At 45.0% G+C, this 18,908-nt stretch overlaps 1 protein-coding gene across 2 annotated transcripts in view; it reads left to right on the forward strand.

Annotated features, from left to right (window-relative positions):
* adamtsl3 (ADAMTS-like 3) overlaps window positions 1-18,908 on the forward strand; it is a 197,453-nt gene that overhangs the window by 139,770 nt on the left and 38,775 nt on the right. For both annotated transcript variants that reach the window (XM_085275485.1, XM_085275550.1), the window contains exons 9-17: window positions 129-286; window positions 2,115-2,226; window positions 2,317-2,455; window positions 3,636-3,686; window positions 6,616-6,826; window positions 7,524-7,671; window positions 8,596-8,680; window positions 13,909-14,192; window positions 14,824-14,953. In XM_085275485.1, the coding sequence (XP_085131611.1) occupies window positions 129-286; window positions 2,115-2,226; window positions 2,317-2,455; window positions 3,636-3,686; window positions 6,616-6,826; window positions 7,524-7,671; window positions 8,596-8,680; window positions 13,909-14,192; window positions 14,824-14,953 (1,318 nt within the window). The remainder of the gene's footprint in view (window positions 1-128; window positions 287-2,114; window positions 2,227-2,316; window positions 2,456-3,635; window positions 3,687-6,615; window positions 6,827-7,523; window positions 7,672-8,595; window positions 8,681-13,908; window positions 14,193-14,823; window positions 14,954-18,908) is intronic.

The raw sequence follows: 18,908 nt of genomic DNA on the forward strand, positions 1-18,908 counted from the left end.
AAACAACAAATTTCACACCCAGTCTTGTCGGGTTGCGCGTCACATTTCAGACATTTGCATTTTTCAAGCATGAATTTAATCCTGCGTGTGCTTTAATAACACTCCCTCCTGCTCTGTCTCTCTGCCAGTTATTGAAGCCGTGTCTCTTCAGGGGAGGAAGGAGGAGACCGATCTGCAGTCGACGGGCTCCTACGTGATAGGAAACACCTCCTTGGACTTTCAGAGGGGGAACGACCGGCAGACACTCAGGACGCACGGCCCACTCGGCGCTGATTACATCATCAAGGTGAAGCTATCTTCATAGCGAAACAGCCTGAGGACTTTGAGCTTCTGTTGACATATTTTATCACAGATACAAGAGCGCAAACATAAATAAAACAGGCTGCTGCGAATATTTGGCTTTTGAGGCATTGTTTTAATGAGACTGAGAGCTTGTTGCCTGCGGCACTATTAGAATTTCTGTCAATGAGGCCTAAGTGGAAATGCATTTTCCACTTTGTACTACCAGCATCACAGCCCTCCTTTTTTTCCACTCGTAGAAAAGACGAGCTCTTAGTGGGCCGTCGACAGTCGGCTGTCTGCACCAGATAAAAGCATTTTGGAGTTATCCAAAATCATTATTCGCTTCTTCTCTAAACATCCGTGGAAAGTGTGGGTCTGAAGAAGTTAAAGCTCCAGCAACGCTTGGAGACTACAGAACAACTCGATCGATGCGTTTCACTGACGCGAATCAATGTGCGCTCCTGCTCATCCGTCGGCCCGTCGCATAAAAACTGTATGGTCCAAAGTTTGGACTAATGAAAAAGTAAAAACATAAAAACTTTGCAAAAGACAGCTACTGACAATTTCTGAACTGTACATAGTTGAATTTCACAATAATGTAAAAGAAATCATATTGAAAACCTTTTAATATGAAATATTTAGTCACACAAATTAAGAAAATGCTGTTTTCAAATGAAAAGTTGTACCACAAGTATTAGTAGGTCGTCTTATTCAATAGAAGTATTAATTTCACTCGCTGAACATGTTTAAACTTTGCACCATAAAGTTTTTAGACATCGGAGACGTGACGTGATTTGTAGCCCAAATCTCCAAGTCAGAGTTTCCAAATGCAGATTAATTAAAAAAGCTAAACCATCATCAATCAACATGATGGTTTCTAGAAAATCCATCCAACCAAAGGCTGCTCTAACCTGCCTGAGTGACACAGACAGCAGAGAAACTCCACTCTTATCCTTTAACACGGAGCCGCTGTCATTACTGTTCAGGAAATAAACGACAGTTTAATGGAGCAGACGCAGTTTCTGCATCGTATCCCGTCAGAGAAACAAAAGTGGCCTCGCTGCCGTGTGGATGATTTGTCCGGTTCGTTTTGGGATCAGAGCGCTGACTACCGTCCGTCTGCTGCTGATCCTTGCCCACCTGGACCCGATTACTCAGGTGCGTAGAAGTATTTCGGTCAGACTCATGTTCTGGAAACGAACGTCTGCCCGCCGATGTGGGCACAAGCTGCAGATTATGGTTATTTCATGCAGGCTGGAGGGCAGAATTTTGCAGATTAAAGTGTTGCATTGTTTTATTAATTCGGCTCAGTCAGAAACTTATTCAGTCTTGTCTTCCGCTCTTTTGTTTCCTCGTCTTTGTGCCCACTGGTGCCCAGCCGCAGTGGGTTTGCTATCAGTTACGCTCTGTAATTGCAATTACTTTGGTGACAAATATGACACATTACCATCTGTCTGAAAGCTCGGTGTGCAGTCGATGCTTTCAGTGCACAAAGCTAAGTCTTATCCAGAGCTGCAGAGTGTGTGATGAATGACTCAAACGCCTTTTATATTAAAAAAGGAGGGCTGCTGGAAAGTGCTCGTCTTATCAAAGCAACAGTTTGAACGCTGTAAGGATCAAGTCCTTCACTTTATGATGGGAATTTCAAAAGCCTTAAATCTTTCTGTATTTTTGCAGGTTCATCTTTTTAGGACTAAATGCTTGAAAACGGCTGAATTACTGCGTAGATTTGGTTTGAGAAACTCAGCGGAGGCTCCTCTAACATGCAGAGCTTGACTTTGTCCTTCTTCCCTCTGCCCGCTGTGTCCACCCTCTTCTGTTGTGCTGTGCAGATAAAGTACGGAGGCTCCAAGGACACCGTTGTCCAGTTTCTGTTCTACAAACCAATTCGATACCAGTGGAGAGAGACTGACTTCTTCCCCTGCTCGGTCACGTGCGGAGGAGGTGAGCTGACCGTCGCCGTGATTAAAAATGCTTTTAGATTCACTTTTAGAGTGTGAGAGCGGTAACGGCGTGGTCGCTTCCCTCCCTCAGGCTACCAGCTGAACTCTGCCGAGTGCACAGACATCCGGTCCAACCAGACGCTGCCCGAGCACCACTGTAACAGCTACCCTGAAAACACCAAACCCACTCCAAAGCTCAAAGAGTGCAACATGGACCCCTGCCCGGAGAGGTGCGGACAGCTGGTGGCTGTGCAGCGTCGCCGCTTCGGCATCGACACTGTTTTACCTGTTTATAGTCATCGTCTCCTTCCTCCGCTGCAGCGTGTTAACTGTAGCCGACAGATTAGCGTCAACGTTTTTAAATCTGGCACGCTGACACCACAGCACGCGAGCCCCGCTGTTGAAACTGGGAGCTATTGGCCTTCCTGGATCAAATACCAGCGTCCCCCATAGTGGTTTCATTGACATCAATGAGGAATATTTTCATATTTTGAAAAAAAAGAAGAACGATCCAGTTGAGTGCATGCACACGTCTTCATTCAGATGATCTAACAGATGCACGAGTCTGTGCATCTGTTAGGGTCGGCTCGCTGCCTAAAATGGAAATAAAGACACAATGCGATGGTTCACAAATCACATAAAGACATATTTTATTCACAACAGAACACAGAAAACATATCAAATATTTAAACTGACAGATTTTAATATTTCATATCAAATATGAGCTCATTTTGAATTTGATGGCAGTGACGTGTCTCAGCCTGCCGTCCACACGTGCAGGTTAAAGCTCCGTCATGCAGGGAAGAAGCCAGATGTGGCCGGAAACAGCTCCTTTAAAATGGACTGAAGCAAAGTGGAAACTGATCGGAGGTCAGATCTATCTAGATTTTCAGGGAGGGCCTTCATGTTTGAGCAGGACGATGTTAAATCAGCAGCACGGCTTCATAGGAGAGGAGTCCAGCTGCTGAACCGGCCCGCCTGCAGCCCAGATCTTTGACCAGCTGAGAACATCTGGAGCATCATGAAAGCAACAACAGGACGAAGCAGAGCAGCTAGAGTCCTCCATCAGACCAGAACGGGACATCGTCCCCCTGCAGCTGCTCTCCTCAGCTCACAGACCGTCACAGGAGCTGTCCAGCTTCGAGAGACGTGTTGCTGCCTTCAAATTCAAAATGAGCTCATGTCTTTCTTATAATGGTTCGTTTTGTCTTTGGGGGTTTATTGGGGTCGCACAAAGCAGATTGTGAACACGAGTGTAACCTGAGCTGTGTCAGAACTTTTATTATTAAAGGAGCTTTAATGATGGATTAAACAAATATGACAGAATGTGTTTGATAGTGATTTTAACAGTGTTTATATATGTTAGATATGCTGCTGTGTGGTTATCACTATCACATTTGTCTCCTGCAGTGATGGATTCAAAGCAGTGATGCCTCATGACCGCTTCCAGCCTCTGCCTCGGTGAGTACCTCTAACTCTTGAGATAAAATCAAAGTGTTAAACGAACCTCGATGCACTCGAAAGTAAAAATAAATTATATTAGAGCCTCACACAAGACGCTCAAACCACTGCGATCAGATTTTCAGTCATAACTTTTGTTAAAAATACTTTGTTAGTTTTTGCTAAGATGATTTTTTTCTGAGAGTATACAGTTATTTAAAAAAAAAAAAATCCTCCTTCCACAAAAGTCTGACTTTTCATCTTCAATCGTGGGAAAAATGAAAGAGTTCCTCCGTGGTGTTCCACAGCGTTACCCTTCAATCAACAAAAGCCTCTCTCGTCTTCACTCTTTTCTGTTCTTTAGGGAGAGAGAGCTCCACCGTTTGTGTTTGAAGTTTGGATGTAGTTCCTCCCAAATATAAGTTCATGCATGTGGAGTTCCAGCTCGTCTCGCTCAGCGACTGCTGCGCTGGTCTCACTGGTGACTGTTACGCTCTAACAGAGGAGAGAATTATGCTTATTATTTTTGACGTGATGGTGTCATATTTAGAGCCTCAAAATTAAAAGTGGCAAAGCCTACAGTACCTCTAACGTCCAGCAGAGGCAGCAGTGAGTCAGTCCCCATAGACTCCCATGTTAAAACTTCACAGCAGAAACAAACTGTTTGGTCTCTGTGGGTCATTTCTCCTTCATAACACCTGTACAGGGGGAGGATGGTTTTATAACTCACCTGTTTAAAGCTTATTAAGGCTTAAAGTTTGCATTATTATTAGGGGTGCAACAATACTCGTATTGATATTGAACCGTTGGATACAGTGCTTTCGGTTCGGTACGCATATGTATCGAACAATACAACATTTATTTGATCAACTTTCCTCCTGACTATGCTGTCTGTGTTGAGCGCTCAGTGGATCTGCGCTCCACAGTGCAGCCTAGGCGGAGTAGTCAAACGCAGATTCACTGAGCACAGGGCAAGCTAGCAAGCTAGCTAAGCTCGTTGCAACATGGCAAATTGAACCTCCCCCACCCTCATTCAGATCTGGCGTTTGGAACTATTTTGGTTTTCATGTGACGTATGACCCTGAAGGTAAGCGAGTCATGGACTAAAGTAAAACAGTATGTTGGATTTGCCACGCAATGCTCAATTACATGGGTGGGAACTACTGCGTTAGCGCAGTTAGCTCGTTAACGTGTTGGCCGTCCAGCCCCACGCACGGGGCGATCCGCGGTAGCTCGTTAACGGAGATTTGCCGTGTTGTGGCGTTAACGTCATTTCAGATTAACGCTGACAGCACTAGTGGGAACACAACGAATATGACTGCACATTTACTCCGACATCATCCTAGTGCAAAGACAAGTGGAAGCAGACAAAAACAACAAGCACGCATGCTACAAACTTTACCCGAGTCATTTAGACAGCTGTTAGCACAGGATTCTCCTTATGGGGACCTGATATGTTTAATATGCTGCTGAGAATATAGCCCAGAAGAAGCTATAGTATAGCTTTTATTTTGACAGAGCCATTTCTCTGTAATAAACTCTCTTTTCCAAAGATGAGGGATTCCTCGATCAGACAGATTTATTATTTCATCCCTTTGTTGTTTCAGCAACATTAAATTTAAAAACTGTACTTTTGAGTGAAAATATATATTTATAATTTTAATAAATGACAAATTAAAAAGGCATGAACATTTTTTTGTATCGAAAAAATATCGAACCTGAATTTTGTGTATCGTTGCACCCTTAATTATTAGGGGCGTGGCCTCTGCTAGCTGTCTGTTAGCTTCACCTTCACCTTTTATAAATGTAGATATTCTGAAGAGCTTCATTTAAAATGTGTGTATTTTCCAGAAGCACACACTTAAAGCTGCAAACTTTGTGCACTGTAGATGAAAGCATCTCTATGAGTGTAGCCTCAGTTTCCCACTGACTTATACACCGTGCAGCAGATATAAACCCCCAGTCCTGAACTGTGTGCACCCATCAGCCACTCTAACCTTTGACCTACCTTTGAACTCTGTGCAGTGTGCGAATCTCCAGCATTTTGTTGGACTGCATTAGAAGCATTAGACATCGTTGTCATTGTCAGCAGGGTTGCATAATGAGCGTGGCTGCAGACAGCCTGGTTTGAAAAAGGAGCTGGAGAAAGACAGTTATGCAGTGCAGTGATGCTTCCAGCTCTAAAAGCCGTCGGATGTGGAACGCGCATTGATTGCAGTCTATCGAGGCTGATGCACCACTTGCAATGAGACAGACTGTTAATCACCGCACTTATCTAATTACAACATAATGAGACAGAGTCCTGCAGTCTTAATTGTTCTGAAATGGCCTCGTTAATGTCCCTGACCTCCTTTCTGTGTGACAGAGTGTAACGGGGTGCTTGTACTCACTGAGTGCTGAATCTATAGCTTACATAAGTGTAAAGTGGAATCGACATTAGCTGTGGAAAAGTGTCAGAGTTGCTTCGTATTTCAGGTGACACGTTCCTGCCTCTCCGTCTCCCCCCACCCTCGTGTTCCCACCTGGATGTGTCGGATCTGGGCCTGCACTGATCCACACGAGGCTTCCAGGGGAAAGGAACGGGATTCAGACATGTTCCACGTTGGTGCATAAATGTTATTACATCATTACTTATTAAGATTATTCTCACAGCTTTTATGAAATAAGGTGACCTTTCGATCAGACATGAAAGCAGCGAGGACAGGGGGAAGGAGAGGATCTAAAAATATGAGAGTTTTTGTTCTCTGGTTTGAAGTCGAGTGATTTTAAAGCACTGTAATAACCTCCGTGCGCTGCCTGTCACAGGTGCTGCTGACCTCGCTGCCGAATCACGTCCTCCACACTTCCAGGTGTTTCTTTCTATGCAGGAAGGTTCTGCCCCCTCCTCACCTCCACCTTACTCAGTATCTGGGTACATAAAACTCATTTAGCCTCTTCTGTGTGTGCACAGCTGGGAGCAGGGCCCCTGGACCCAGTGCTCAGTGTCCTGTGGTGAAAATGGGGGCTGGCAGGATCGCAGTGTGCTGTGTGTGGAGGAGGACGCCCACGGGCAGTTCTCCCAGGTGGATGAGTGGAAGTGCACGCACTCCCCGCGACCTGTCGCCCGACAGATCTGCAACACCTTCGCCTGCCCCCAGTGGGTGGCCATGGAGTGGTCACAGGTCAGTGGTTTCAGTAGCTGAACATGAAATGATAATGAATCCACTTTAAATGAATAAATTAACACAGGCAGGCTCATAGAAGTCATGTGACCTGTGTCAGACTCACGATCTTCATCCCTGGACATTAATTGACACTTCCTGTTATTAATATTGTTGGCGGTGGTTTTGTTCTGCATGTATGATGTTTAACATGTTAGTCGAAACTTAATATCCGGCACTCGCTGAAGTACTTGGAAATGACAAAATGACAAATATTGAATTATTAAACTGGTTTCAGCTGCAGTAAGACTCACACCAACACATGTAATTGAAGTATAATCAAACCTGCTGTAAGGTTACAAAACAAAATCTTTCACGATTTCCTCACCGGGGAACATTTATGTGATTTACCAAGCAGCATCCACTACGCTGTTTACTACTGCTTTGCATTTATAACAGGGTGTTTTGTAGAAACATCACACGTCTCACTGGATGTGGTGCATGTCTAAAAACAAACCATTGCAGTAGCAGGTCAGACTCTGACTGTGTCTAAGCAGTTAAAGCGTTTCTGGATCAGAGATGTTCAAACGCTCAGTGACCAACGCGTCAGTCAGCGCTCGATTCACTGACAGCAAGAGTTTGATGCAGCCTTAATTACTGAAGATGGTTAATTCATTTGTGAGGTAACGTGTGTGTGTGTGTTACCGTCCCGTCGCAGTGCACGGTGACGTGTGGCCGAGGGCTGCGCTACCGAGTGGTTCTGTGCATCGACCACCGCGGGCAGCACGTCGGAGGCTGCTCACCGTCACTCAAGCCTCACGTGAAGGAGGACTGCCTGGTCCCCGTGGCCTGCCACAAGCCCAGAGGTGGGACACTGATGACTTACAGCAGTGTGTGTGTGTGTACCTGTTTAGACATCTTTGTGGGGACCAAAAATTTGAATGTTAGTATAATGAGTTTGAAGGTATTTCTGAGACTCAAAATGTGGTTTTAGTGTCAGGGTTACAGGTTATGGTTTGGGTTATGCATCCATTTTTGATGGTTTGGGTAAGCGGCTAGGGAAAGCATTATGTCAATGAGATGTCCTCACTAAAATAGCAAAACAAGAATGTGTGTGTGTTTTAAAATAAGCTAAAATAAGCTAAGACCACAACTGAGAAGCATTTTAAATTTAAATGTTTATTTTACGAACATTATGAGATGTTTTAATAGTTTTGTTCCATTTGTTTCTGCTGTGTGTGACTCAGGACTCTTTGGCAGTCATGCTGAGCCTATTAGCTGTGTGTGTGTGTGTGTGTGTGTGTGTGTGTGTGTGTGTGTGTGTGTGTGTGTGTGTGTGTGTGTGTGTGTGTGTGTGTGTGTGTGTGTGTGGTATTATTGCTGTAAATGTGATTTCATTGGAAAACACTCGTTGTACAGTGGACTGTATAAAATGATTAGCACAGGAGGGTCTTTAGCAAATATTTAAATCTGTCTTGTGAACTTTATGAGAGACGGGAGATAAATGTGAGGATGAAATGTGTGTCTTGGTTAAATAACATCCATCTGGAGGCCGGCCTCCCTCCCAGCTGTCAGTAGATGTCCTTTAATGTGAGACTGAGTCTGACGGACTTGTTGCTGTGATAATGGAAAACGTTTTTTTTTAATTAAAGTACCACAGTAGCAAAAATATTTCCAGTGCTGAACTTTTTATTCCTAAGAAACAAAATTCTGAGCTGCGGCCGAGCTCGGAGCAGCTGATGGTGAACGGCTGTGTCAGACGTCTTTCTAACTTTTTGTCTCTCTGTCAGAGTCCCTGCCGGTGGAGGCGAAGCTTCCCTGGTCGAAACAAGCCCACGAGCTGGAGGAGCACTACACCGCTACAGAAAACCCCACGTGAGTGCAGACACACATTCTGACAGTCGCTCAGACGCGTTTGAAGACAGAAGCAAACATCCTGTGAGCTCAGGATGCGACACTGTCAGAGTTATCGTCTGCTCTCCAACACACTTCAGTGCTTTTTAATAAACAGCTTGTCTTCTTTTCATAAATACGAATCATCCCCTCATTAACTCTGCTGTTATCAGCTGCTTTCACAACGCATCTTGACTTTACAACACACACACACACACACACACACACACACACACACACACACACACACCTGATCCATTCAAAGGTGGCTCCATTCATTCAGTCCTTAGTTACTACAGCACATCATAGCAGTGTGTTAGAGAAAGCTCTGCACAGATGTGCTGCATGGTGACAGATGTGTTCTAGTTTATCACTGCACACATTTGTGTGTATTTCAGTTCTATTTATATAACAGCAAATATAACAGTGAGGAATCAGAAGCATTTAAGAATCACGATAACAATCTGGTCAAAAACATTGTTGATCTTTATAGTTCGCTTGATTAGCACTGCTGCACGAGCACAGCAAGAAGGCCCTGAGCTCGATCCCACCACCTGGGCAGAGCCTCTCTGTGTATGCTGGGCTCACACTCTGTGATTTTTGGCTCATTTTGAGCCGATTTTTCAGTCGTGCGACCGTTTTGGGGATCGGCCCAAGTTTCGCCTTCATCGTGTGTCGTGCATCGTGTAGTATACGTGGGATAACGAGAAGCGATTAACACCTCACGACCACCTCCCGATCATCAATCGTTCGGTCGTAAGAAAATCAAACCTGTTTGAAATCCTGGCGGCCGTCATGAGGGCGTCACCGCAGCCTCGCACACTGCGCACGCACAAACACAGAAATGAAAGTGAAAAGACGGAGCAGCACGGCGGCGTGTGATCTGGACACAAGCGATGGAGGCACAACTTGTAGGACTTTGGCTCATCCGAGCCTTTTTGATATGGCCTCACAAAATTATCACGACCACAACAACCATGAAAATAGTTGGATTTACATGCTGCTCAACCACAGCTGATCAATGTTTTTCATTAGCAATTTAGCAAAGTTGATGGTGGTGTGTCTGTGTGAGTGAAAGACAGAGAGAGAGAGCGACAGATTTTCTGTTATAAGCTTCATGTTATGGACGCACAGTGTGAGCACTCAGGTCGCATCAGAGCATCGTGACCTACGAACTTCTAACCCCTGCGAGTCAATCGTGCAGTTTGAGCAGAAGCTCAGTTAACAGCATTTGTTAATAATTTTTCCTTGAACTCATCCAAGCCGTCTTAGTTTGGGTGATTCAGGAGGAAGTCGTGTTTGGAGAACTCTTCTCCTCAAATAATCCTCACGCAGGCCTGAGGTTGGTTATAAGTTATTGTTCTCCTGGATTAAGTTGGTGGCTGTGTAACCGGTGTGTTCCTGGTTGTGTCTGACGATGAAAGCTAAAAAGAAAGAAAGACCTCCAACTTGCTCGCTCCAGCTCCTACAACCCAATGCAACCAACTTCCAAGCTAGCAGGAATTATCTGTTCATGCTAGCATTGACTGTGCCTATAACACATATGCAGCACATTTAGAGCAGCTAGCAAAGACAGACACCATGATGACAATAATGGAACTAAAAACACGCGATCGGGAACATCAGGGTGGCTAAATATACAGTATATGTGTTTTTTTACAGGGTTGGAAGAGACGGTTTGGGTACTAGAACACATGTAATTATAACAATATGTAATTTATGACCCGTTACAGCTGCTGGACAGAGAAGACATCAGAAGGTTGTGTAGAGACCTCCTGTCTCCTCCAGGACAGCAGCTGCGTCTCAGTACTCAGCCTCCGACGTCCTGTGACTGAAAACGGGACGTATTAGTTTGTTGATACTCGTCCATAGAGAATCGTGGCTTTCATCATGCTGCATGTGCACATTAAACCAAATCCAGGTCAGTTAACCTCCTGTAGACCCTGGAGCCCTGCACCAAAAACGTCACGCTCACACATGACATGAGGTGGCTGACTTGGTTGGTGGGTTACTGCTAGTCCTACATTAGGTTATGCTAGCTAACCGGTGACAGAACAAAAGCTCAGAGTATGGTGTTGGGTAAAACGAGGATAAACTGTGCTCTTTCACTCGGTCTCTTCAGCAGTAAGTGTTCTTCATCATGTGTTAGCTGTACTGTTCGGGTTTGTGAAGCATTTGAAAAGTGAGGAGTGAGGAGACCACAGCCTGTTTCTCTGAGGTTTATTACCTCAGAAGTGTTCACTCACCCATCCAAATGATCGATTCAGGTGTTCCATCACATCCATGGACGCAGGTGTATGAAATCAAGCTCCTGGGCAAACCTGCAAACGTTTGTGAAGGAGCGGCTCGCTCTCAGGAGCTCAGTGAACTCCAGCGTGGTGCTGATGCCACCTGTGAAACTTCCTTACAAATGCACTTCTGGAAGAATGGTCAACCATTCCCATGAACACACTGCGAAATGTTGTGGAAAGCATTCCCAGAAGAGCCGAGGCTGTTACAGCTGCAAAGTATTTTTAGACTTTTTGTCCTGACAGTGTGAATTTAGCAGAAGAGTTTGTGTCTGTCATTACAGCAGATGGGGAGCGCCTGATCGGGGGTCTCCATACTCTCATGCTGTTGTAGATGAGAGTTCAGCTTTTATACTGAGGAGCACGTTTGTTTCATTAAGTAAAACTTGAACCCAGAACTCTTGAAACACCGTGTAAGAGCTTCACGTCGCTCTGACACAGTCTACGCTTCTTTTTCAGGTAGCACAAACCCTTTGCAGGTATATCATCCTACACACACACACACACACACACACACACACACACACACACACACCAGGGCTGTGTGAATCTGTCCGGGTGTGTTTCCTCTCCCACCGCGGCTGATGATAAGCATGTGATTATCGCCTGCTGCTCAGGGTCTGGTCAGTCTGATAGCCTCCCTGGGATCCATCAGCTTTCTGAGCTCACACACACCTCAAACACTTGGCAGACACACATTTGCTCATCAAAGACTTTGCAAACACGCTCTTGAAACACCTCCCGTGCACGCGCCCTCAGCGGGCGCCAACAAATCGTCTTCGCACGCCGCCAAGCTAATCTTATCTGAGCCACGTTAATTTGGTGAGCATGTGAGGCTCATACTGGAAACGAGGTAATTACACCGCGTGCTGCAAAAAGCATATTAAAGGGGAGAAACACGTACTGTTAACACCGACTGCGATGCTCATCGGGTCTCTTTGCATTTATCCATTCCACCTGAGCACAGCACAGCCGACAGCAGCATAGATATAAACATGACCACACCCTTGCATTATTAGGGGCGTGGCCTCTGTGACTGACAGGTGGATGGTGACACAGGCTTCACCTGAGCTGCACATCTGGACTATGTTTGTGCTGTTGGAGCCTTTTTGGGATCATTATATGGCTGCTGTGAGGTTAGCCGCACTAACAGATTGTCCAGGAAGTCTGAGCTCCAGCTTGGGTGAAATAGCAGGACTGTGTCTGTGGATGCAGCTTCATAAGCTAGTTAGCATTAGCATTACAGATAATGAACTCCCAGACCTGTAAATCATTTGTGGGACGCACCACAGACGCCAGAGGATTACCCAGAAGTCCTGCAGTCACGCCTCGGTGCGGTGGATCTGTTCATGCAGACGAGGCGTCTTTAATGTTGTGGCTGATCGTGTACATATACCGTGGTTTTATCAATCCAGCCTGATCGCAGCTATATTCTGCATTTTTCCCTCCTTATTTCTGCACGTTTCCGTCTCACCTGTCAGACGGTGACTGAGCTCTAACCTACCTCCCAGTCACAGAACTCTGTCTAAATATATGCCACCTCCCCTCCAGGGAGCTGAGAGTCTGACCTCCAGGGAACGTATCTCTCTGCTTATTTGTCTTAACAAGCTCACGGTCGCACATTTCCTGCTGTGCATCTGTCAGTCAGCAGCTCCAGTTATTATTCTTCGCTTTACTGCCAGGCAGCAGCGGCGTTGGCTGTTTCCTCAGCACGACGCTGTGTTTGTCCATCATATTATCTGCTGCACATAGACAGAGTTGTGTGTGCCGGTTTTACGCGTTCACTTGATTCCATAAATGACTGTAGAGTGAAAAAAGGGGAATCACTTCAAATGCTTTATTTTTCCTGCAAATGATTTTCAAACTCAGGCTTCGCTCTGGGATCTGTGAATATCGTTCACTTCGACAGGCGTTATTGATGAATCTTTGGAGGTTGGACAATGTGAAATTCAAAAAAGAAACTCAACACGATATTCATGGATTCGATATGGAAGCTACGATACAACAACCTTCATATCACAGCTGAGTCACAGTTATAGAAACGTAAAACTTAATGTTGAATTTATCAGAAACATTTCCTCTCTGGAATTTTCCATTTCTTTATTGGCCCAAAGTTCCCGCCCAGCAACAAGCTCCCTTTACTGCTGCTTTTCCTCAAAGTACCTCAAACCTGCATTATCTGTAGTGACCAGCAGGGGGCGCCCCCTCTGGAAAACAGCATGTCAACCACATGTTGTTAGCCAGTGAGTGAGCGGCGTCCTCGCTCATCACGTCCAGTTTGCTGGCAACGATGTAAATGCTCCGCCTGAGGCTCCACTCACCAGTGGGCGATGTCACGGTGATGTCACGGCCTACAGTCGAGAGGCTCAAGCGAATGATCTCACCATACAACACGCAATGACACAGAAACAACACGTACATGTTGTCGTGTAGGAATGGTGAAAACACACTTTTATATTAGAAATATGTATAAATACGCAGACAAAACAATCCTGAAAAACTGAATCTGTGGACGTCTGGCAAATCAGTTATTCAGGTTTTAAAGGTGGGTTTAGAGTGGGTGTGCTAATTTAATTTATCTTCTATTTTTGCTTAAAAATGTTGAGAGTGACCAGAAATATCAGGATGATGAGCACACAGATTAACACACATATGTAAGCATGATTATAGCAGTCACACATGTAAGTGGTCACCCAGCAAAGGTCCATTCAAGCCAAAGACGTTTAGCTTTAGTTAACTGTGATGTCTTTGGTGCAAATAAAATATTCATCACACTCTAAAAATGTTAAATGAATAAATTGCAGATGCAAGCTAAGCTCGTAACAAAAAAAAGGTTGGAAATGAGCTTTGCAGACATTGAAGTGACCACGTGACGTCACCACTGAAGGACTTATTGGAGACTTTTGCTCTCGTCCTGTGCAGATTCATACCCGGGCCCTGGTCCCCCTGCAGCACCACCTGCGGCCCTGGCAGGCAAACTCGGGAGGTGAAATGTCAGGTGCTGCTCACTTTCACCAAGACAGAGGTGGACCTTCCAGAGGAGGAGTGTGGCGGGGACAGGCCCCAGCTGGAGAGGCCCTGCAACCACGGGCCGTGTACCAGAGCCACCGCAGTCCGAGACCACGGTGCTCCTTTGTTCCAGGCTGACGACCTGCACAGCTGGGACTTCAGAGGCTTCACTGCCTGCTCGGCCACGTGTGCTGCCGGTGAGGTTTGCCGATCGGATGCTCGCAGCTGAAATGCTGATGCTTCTTCTAAGATAAGATAAGATAAGATAAGATAGAACTTTATTAATCCCTCGGGTGGGTTCCTCTGGGGAATTCGACTTCCAAAAAAAGCACAGCAACGACCGAAGTTACAGTTACAGAACTGTTATATATATATATATACACACACACACACACACACACACACACACACACACACACACACATATATATAAATACAGAGACAAATATAAATAAAATATACAAAGGGGATAAATAGAATAAATAGGAATAAAAATAAAAATACAAGTGAATTGCACATTTCAAGTATTGAGTCTATTGCACTGTTGACTATTTACAAAAAGTATTGCACAAGGTATTGTACAGTGAGGTGCAGAGGCACTACAGCTTAGTTGTTCCCCCCTCCTTTGTCCTCCTGTTTCCCCTCCCTCTCCCCTCCAGAGAGGAGTTAAACAGTCTGATGGCGTGTGGGACAAAGGAGTTTTTAAGTCTGTTAGTTCTTGTCTTGGGGAGAAGCAACCTGTCACTGAACAGACTCTTCTGGTTGTTTATGGCCGTGTGCAGAGGATGCCCAGCATTCTAAACATTTTTCTGTATTTCCTCTGCCCAGGCAAGCAGACAGCAGTGGTGAGGTGTGTGAACAGGAAGCAAGATGAGGAGGTGGACGACGCTCTGTGCGATCCATCCAGCAGGCCGTCGGTAATGATCCGCATCTGTAACCCTGAGCCGTGCCCCCCAAGGTAAGAGACCGCAAGGTCACCGAAGACACGGAGAAAGCTCACAGTCTGCATGAGCAGAATACAGCGATGGGGCTGAAAGCTGAAGCATTTGTGCATCACAAGCATGAATATTAGTGCTTCTTCAGTCAAGGAAGAAGGGCGGGGTTGCTTTTTAATAGCTGTACTAGCAGCTACAGCTGCCTGTGTCAGGCCACGCCCCTAATAATGCAAACATTAAGCCTTAATACAAAACAGTTGTGTTACAAAAACATTCTCCCCCCTGTACAGGTGTCATGAAGGGGGAAACTGTCTATAGACAGGGCTGCACATAAGTGCTCTGCAGGTGCACATTCGCTGTCAAAATAAAAGACGTGCACCAGATAAGACGTTGCAACGCGCGTTTGCGTACATAAGATTTTCTGGAGGAGGACAGACATTTGTTTAGAACTCTTAAAGATGTCGAATGTGCACCTGCAGACCACTTATGTGCAGCCCTGTGTACAGAGACCAAACTATGTGCATCAGGCTGTAAACAGCCTCTGCTGGACATTAGTGGAACTGCAGCTTTGGGGGATTTCCGTGTGTTTGCTTCATCTGTCAGCTCTGCTCTGCATACGTGGGTAAAGGTTCAGCAGTGATGGCAGTTTATGCAGGATACTCTGTCCCTTATAAAAAGTATCTTCAGGAAAATAGCAAGAAAACCTTTTTTTTCACAGATGTCATCATGTGAACAGCAAGTGTTGCTCACATCAAAACCATAAGATGCAGTTCTGTCTTTAAGCTCTCGAGCTGCTAGATGTCGACGTTTGATTGAGATGAATAATCAGAGGAGCCAGTGTCTCTTCACCAGCAGACGCTCTCGAGCAGAAATAACCACAGCCTTGGCCTCTGCGACGCGTTGGAGTGTTTACAGCTGAATTTTCTGTCCTCTGTAATTTGTGCGCTTGGCTGCCGGTCAGCCTTTGAGCAGAATATCCAATGCAGGCTCACATCACCTGCTGGGCTCCTATTGGCTCACAGAGAAGAGTTTCTGGAAAACCTTTCTGATTTCAATTTTATGACTTCCACAAACAGCGTGTGCATTATTGAAGCCACGCGCTTTCCAACAACCAAAGACAGATTTGACTCTGCAGCCTGGTCACAGACATCAGTACGATTAGACACACACACACCATACACACTGATCGGTGTTAGTTAAATCATTACTGTACATGTGAAGGGTGTGTGTTCATGTGTGAGGGTGGGCGGTTCCTTCGGCTCCGTCTTTAACAGGGTCACGAATGAGCCTCCACTAACAGTTTACAGTCATATTTCTCCACACTGACCTCTGACTTCATATAAAATGCAGCGACTTCAGTGTTTTATCCTGTTTCATTCAAATACAAATTCACGGGAAACTTGTGGTTTGTTGCATTCTGCCTCGAAATATCACAGTGACGAGTTTTGCTGTTCCGATCAGTTAATTCTGGTATGATGTTGAAAGAAGCTCCAAAAACGAAGGCGGAGCAACAACAATGAAGCTTTTATTGAGCTGATAAAGTCCGGAGGCTGGTTCAGTCAAAGCTGGGATCCAGGGAACGTCTCCAGAAAGCTGCTTTAACAAACTCCCACTGCATCAGCTCCCAGTTCAGGGACAGGAACGACGGGAAACTCATCCAGTCGACTTTGTGTGTCTGTGCATGAAAGTGTGCCATCATCAGTGGAGCTGCGCTACGAGGATTCACCATGGCGACGGGTACATAAACAGCAGAGCCTCCGTTAGGCAAAACGTGACCGTGTTTCAGTGAAGATACGTTAACTCCACCAGTTATCCAACCTGAACAGATGATGATGCTGGATTCCTGCCACAGACTTATTACAGTCATGTTTACACAGGCGACAGGATCTGAACATTAAAATGTAGATCAAACAGATAAGACGCCGCGCCCTCCTCATAGACCTCTGGCTTTAAAGTCATTTTCAGAGCCTGTGATGATGATGGAAACGATGTCTCAGGTCAAACAGCTCAAATGCCTACTGTACACTTAAAACCCAGTGTAAGGCGGTCACAACACATTCAGGTGATCTGTCAGCTGGATCCAAACCCACCTCCAGTCACCTGCAGCCTCTGTGACCTGTACCAGGATGGATCAGCTTCACACAGATGTGTTGAAACGAACGAGGGCGAGTTTTTAACTCCACGTGCTTCATGGAAAACGTTCCAAAGCATGAAACTTGGTACAAATTTGTGTATTTGTGCGTTCCAACATATGGCTCTATTTTTTTTGCTGCGCCTTAATGAGATGTGAAAGCAGAGAGGGTGGAACGCTGATGTCAGCAGTCTAGACTGACGGAGGAGATAAGGCTGTGCCAGCCCGTCTCTGAATCACCACCGCAACCCTGTGGACGAGGCGCCGGGCGCTCTGCGTACGGTCTGATTTCAGAAGAACAGAGAGTGAGATGATGCTCGCTTATTTTGAAACCGAAGCTCGTTCTTGTTTTAAGCTCAGTAGAGGAAAGCTCAGATGAAGATGTGGATTAGAGCCGGGAGTGCAGCGAGAGTTTGCGGGCCGATGTAATCGCCCTGTTTACTGAATAAACACAATAAGACGGCCGGGCTGCGGTGAAGCGTCCGGGAACACCGGCAGGCTGCTGAGCACCGAGGGACGCTCCTGCTGATGTCAGAGCAACACACACTAAACAAAAAACATATAATTATATAACACAGTGTGTTGGCGCACACACATGCTGCATCAACCCAAAGACACGTCAGTTATTTACTGTTGAATATTAAACACACACAGTCGCGCTTTACTGTAAATTCCCACAGAGCATCGAACATGTGACGCAGGAGCCAGAGCTGCCTCAGCATCCGTCGACAGTCACGATGGATGTTTGCAGGTCTTTGTTCTCATATTCCTGAGAATCTATTGAAGCATCATAACCGGCTGAGGGAGGCTCAGCCTCTACATCAGCGGCCCCCGACCTTTCTGCGCCACCGACCGGTTTAATGTCACAGACCGGCCTTTAAGGTGCTGCAGATAAATACAACAAGATAAAAGGATACGACCAAGACAAAAACTGTGGATTCACCTTTATAATAAACAAAAATTTACTGTGTAATTGTGTAACTTTATGAGCAGCTTCCTCTTGAAATAAACTCATTGAACGTAATCCTCATTCAGTGTTGTTCAGAAGAAAAGGAAATCATTGATATTGTTGGGAAATCACAAACAAACAGGTCTACAGACTTTGATGACATTGATATGGAAATCGTTAAGAAAGTTATCAATGGCATCTCCAAACCTTTAACATACATTTGCAATTTGTCTCTACAAACTGCTGCAGTCCCAACACAAATGAAAACAGCTAAAGTAATACCACAGTTTAAAAGGGAGATAGACACAAATTCACTTTCACAATTTTCAAAAATACTGGAAAAAGTTTTCATTAATAGACTTGACAAATTTATAGATAAACACAAAATAATAATGGACAGTCGGTGTGGTTTCAGACCAAACAGATCACCATCCATGGCTTTAATGGAACTAATTGAAAATATCACCAATAATACAGATCAAAGACAGTTTTCATTGACCTAAAAAAAGCTTTTGACACAATCATGAACTATTACTTGATAAGCTGGAGTATTGTGACATTAGAGGAGTGGTGCTAGAGTGGGTCAGGAGTTATTTGAGAGACAGGCAACAATTTGTGAAGCCTGGCGATTATCAGAGTGCCTGGGGTCAGTGTTGGGACCAAAGCTGTTTATCCTCTACATCAATGATATATGTAAAACATCTGATATATTACAGGTTATTTTATTTGCAGATGATACAAATATTGTTTGTGCTGGAGAGAATTCACAGCAGCTTTTTTTGTCACACAAGAAATGATTAAACTGAAAACAAGGTTTGACAGAAACAAGTTTTCACTAAATTTGAATAAAACTACATTTATGTTGTTTGGAAACTGTAAAAAAGATGCTGGAGCGAAA

Source organism: Mchenga conophoros, linkage group LG1 (genome assembly GCF_057382185.1).
Source record: "Mchenga conophoros isolate Kocher_MC1m ecotype Shallow Benthic linkage group LG1, M_conophoros_male_GT1.1, whole genome shotgun sequence".
Taxonomy (NCBI): Eukaryota; Metazoa; Chordata; class Actinopteri; order Cichliformes; family Cichlidae; genus Mchenga; species Mchenga conophoros.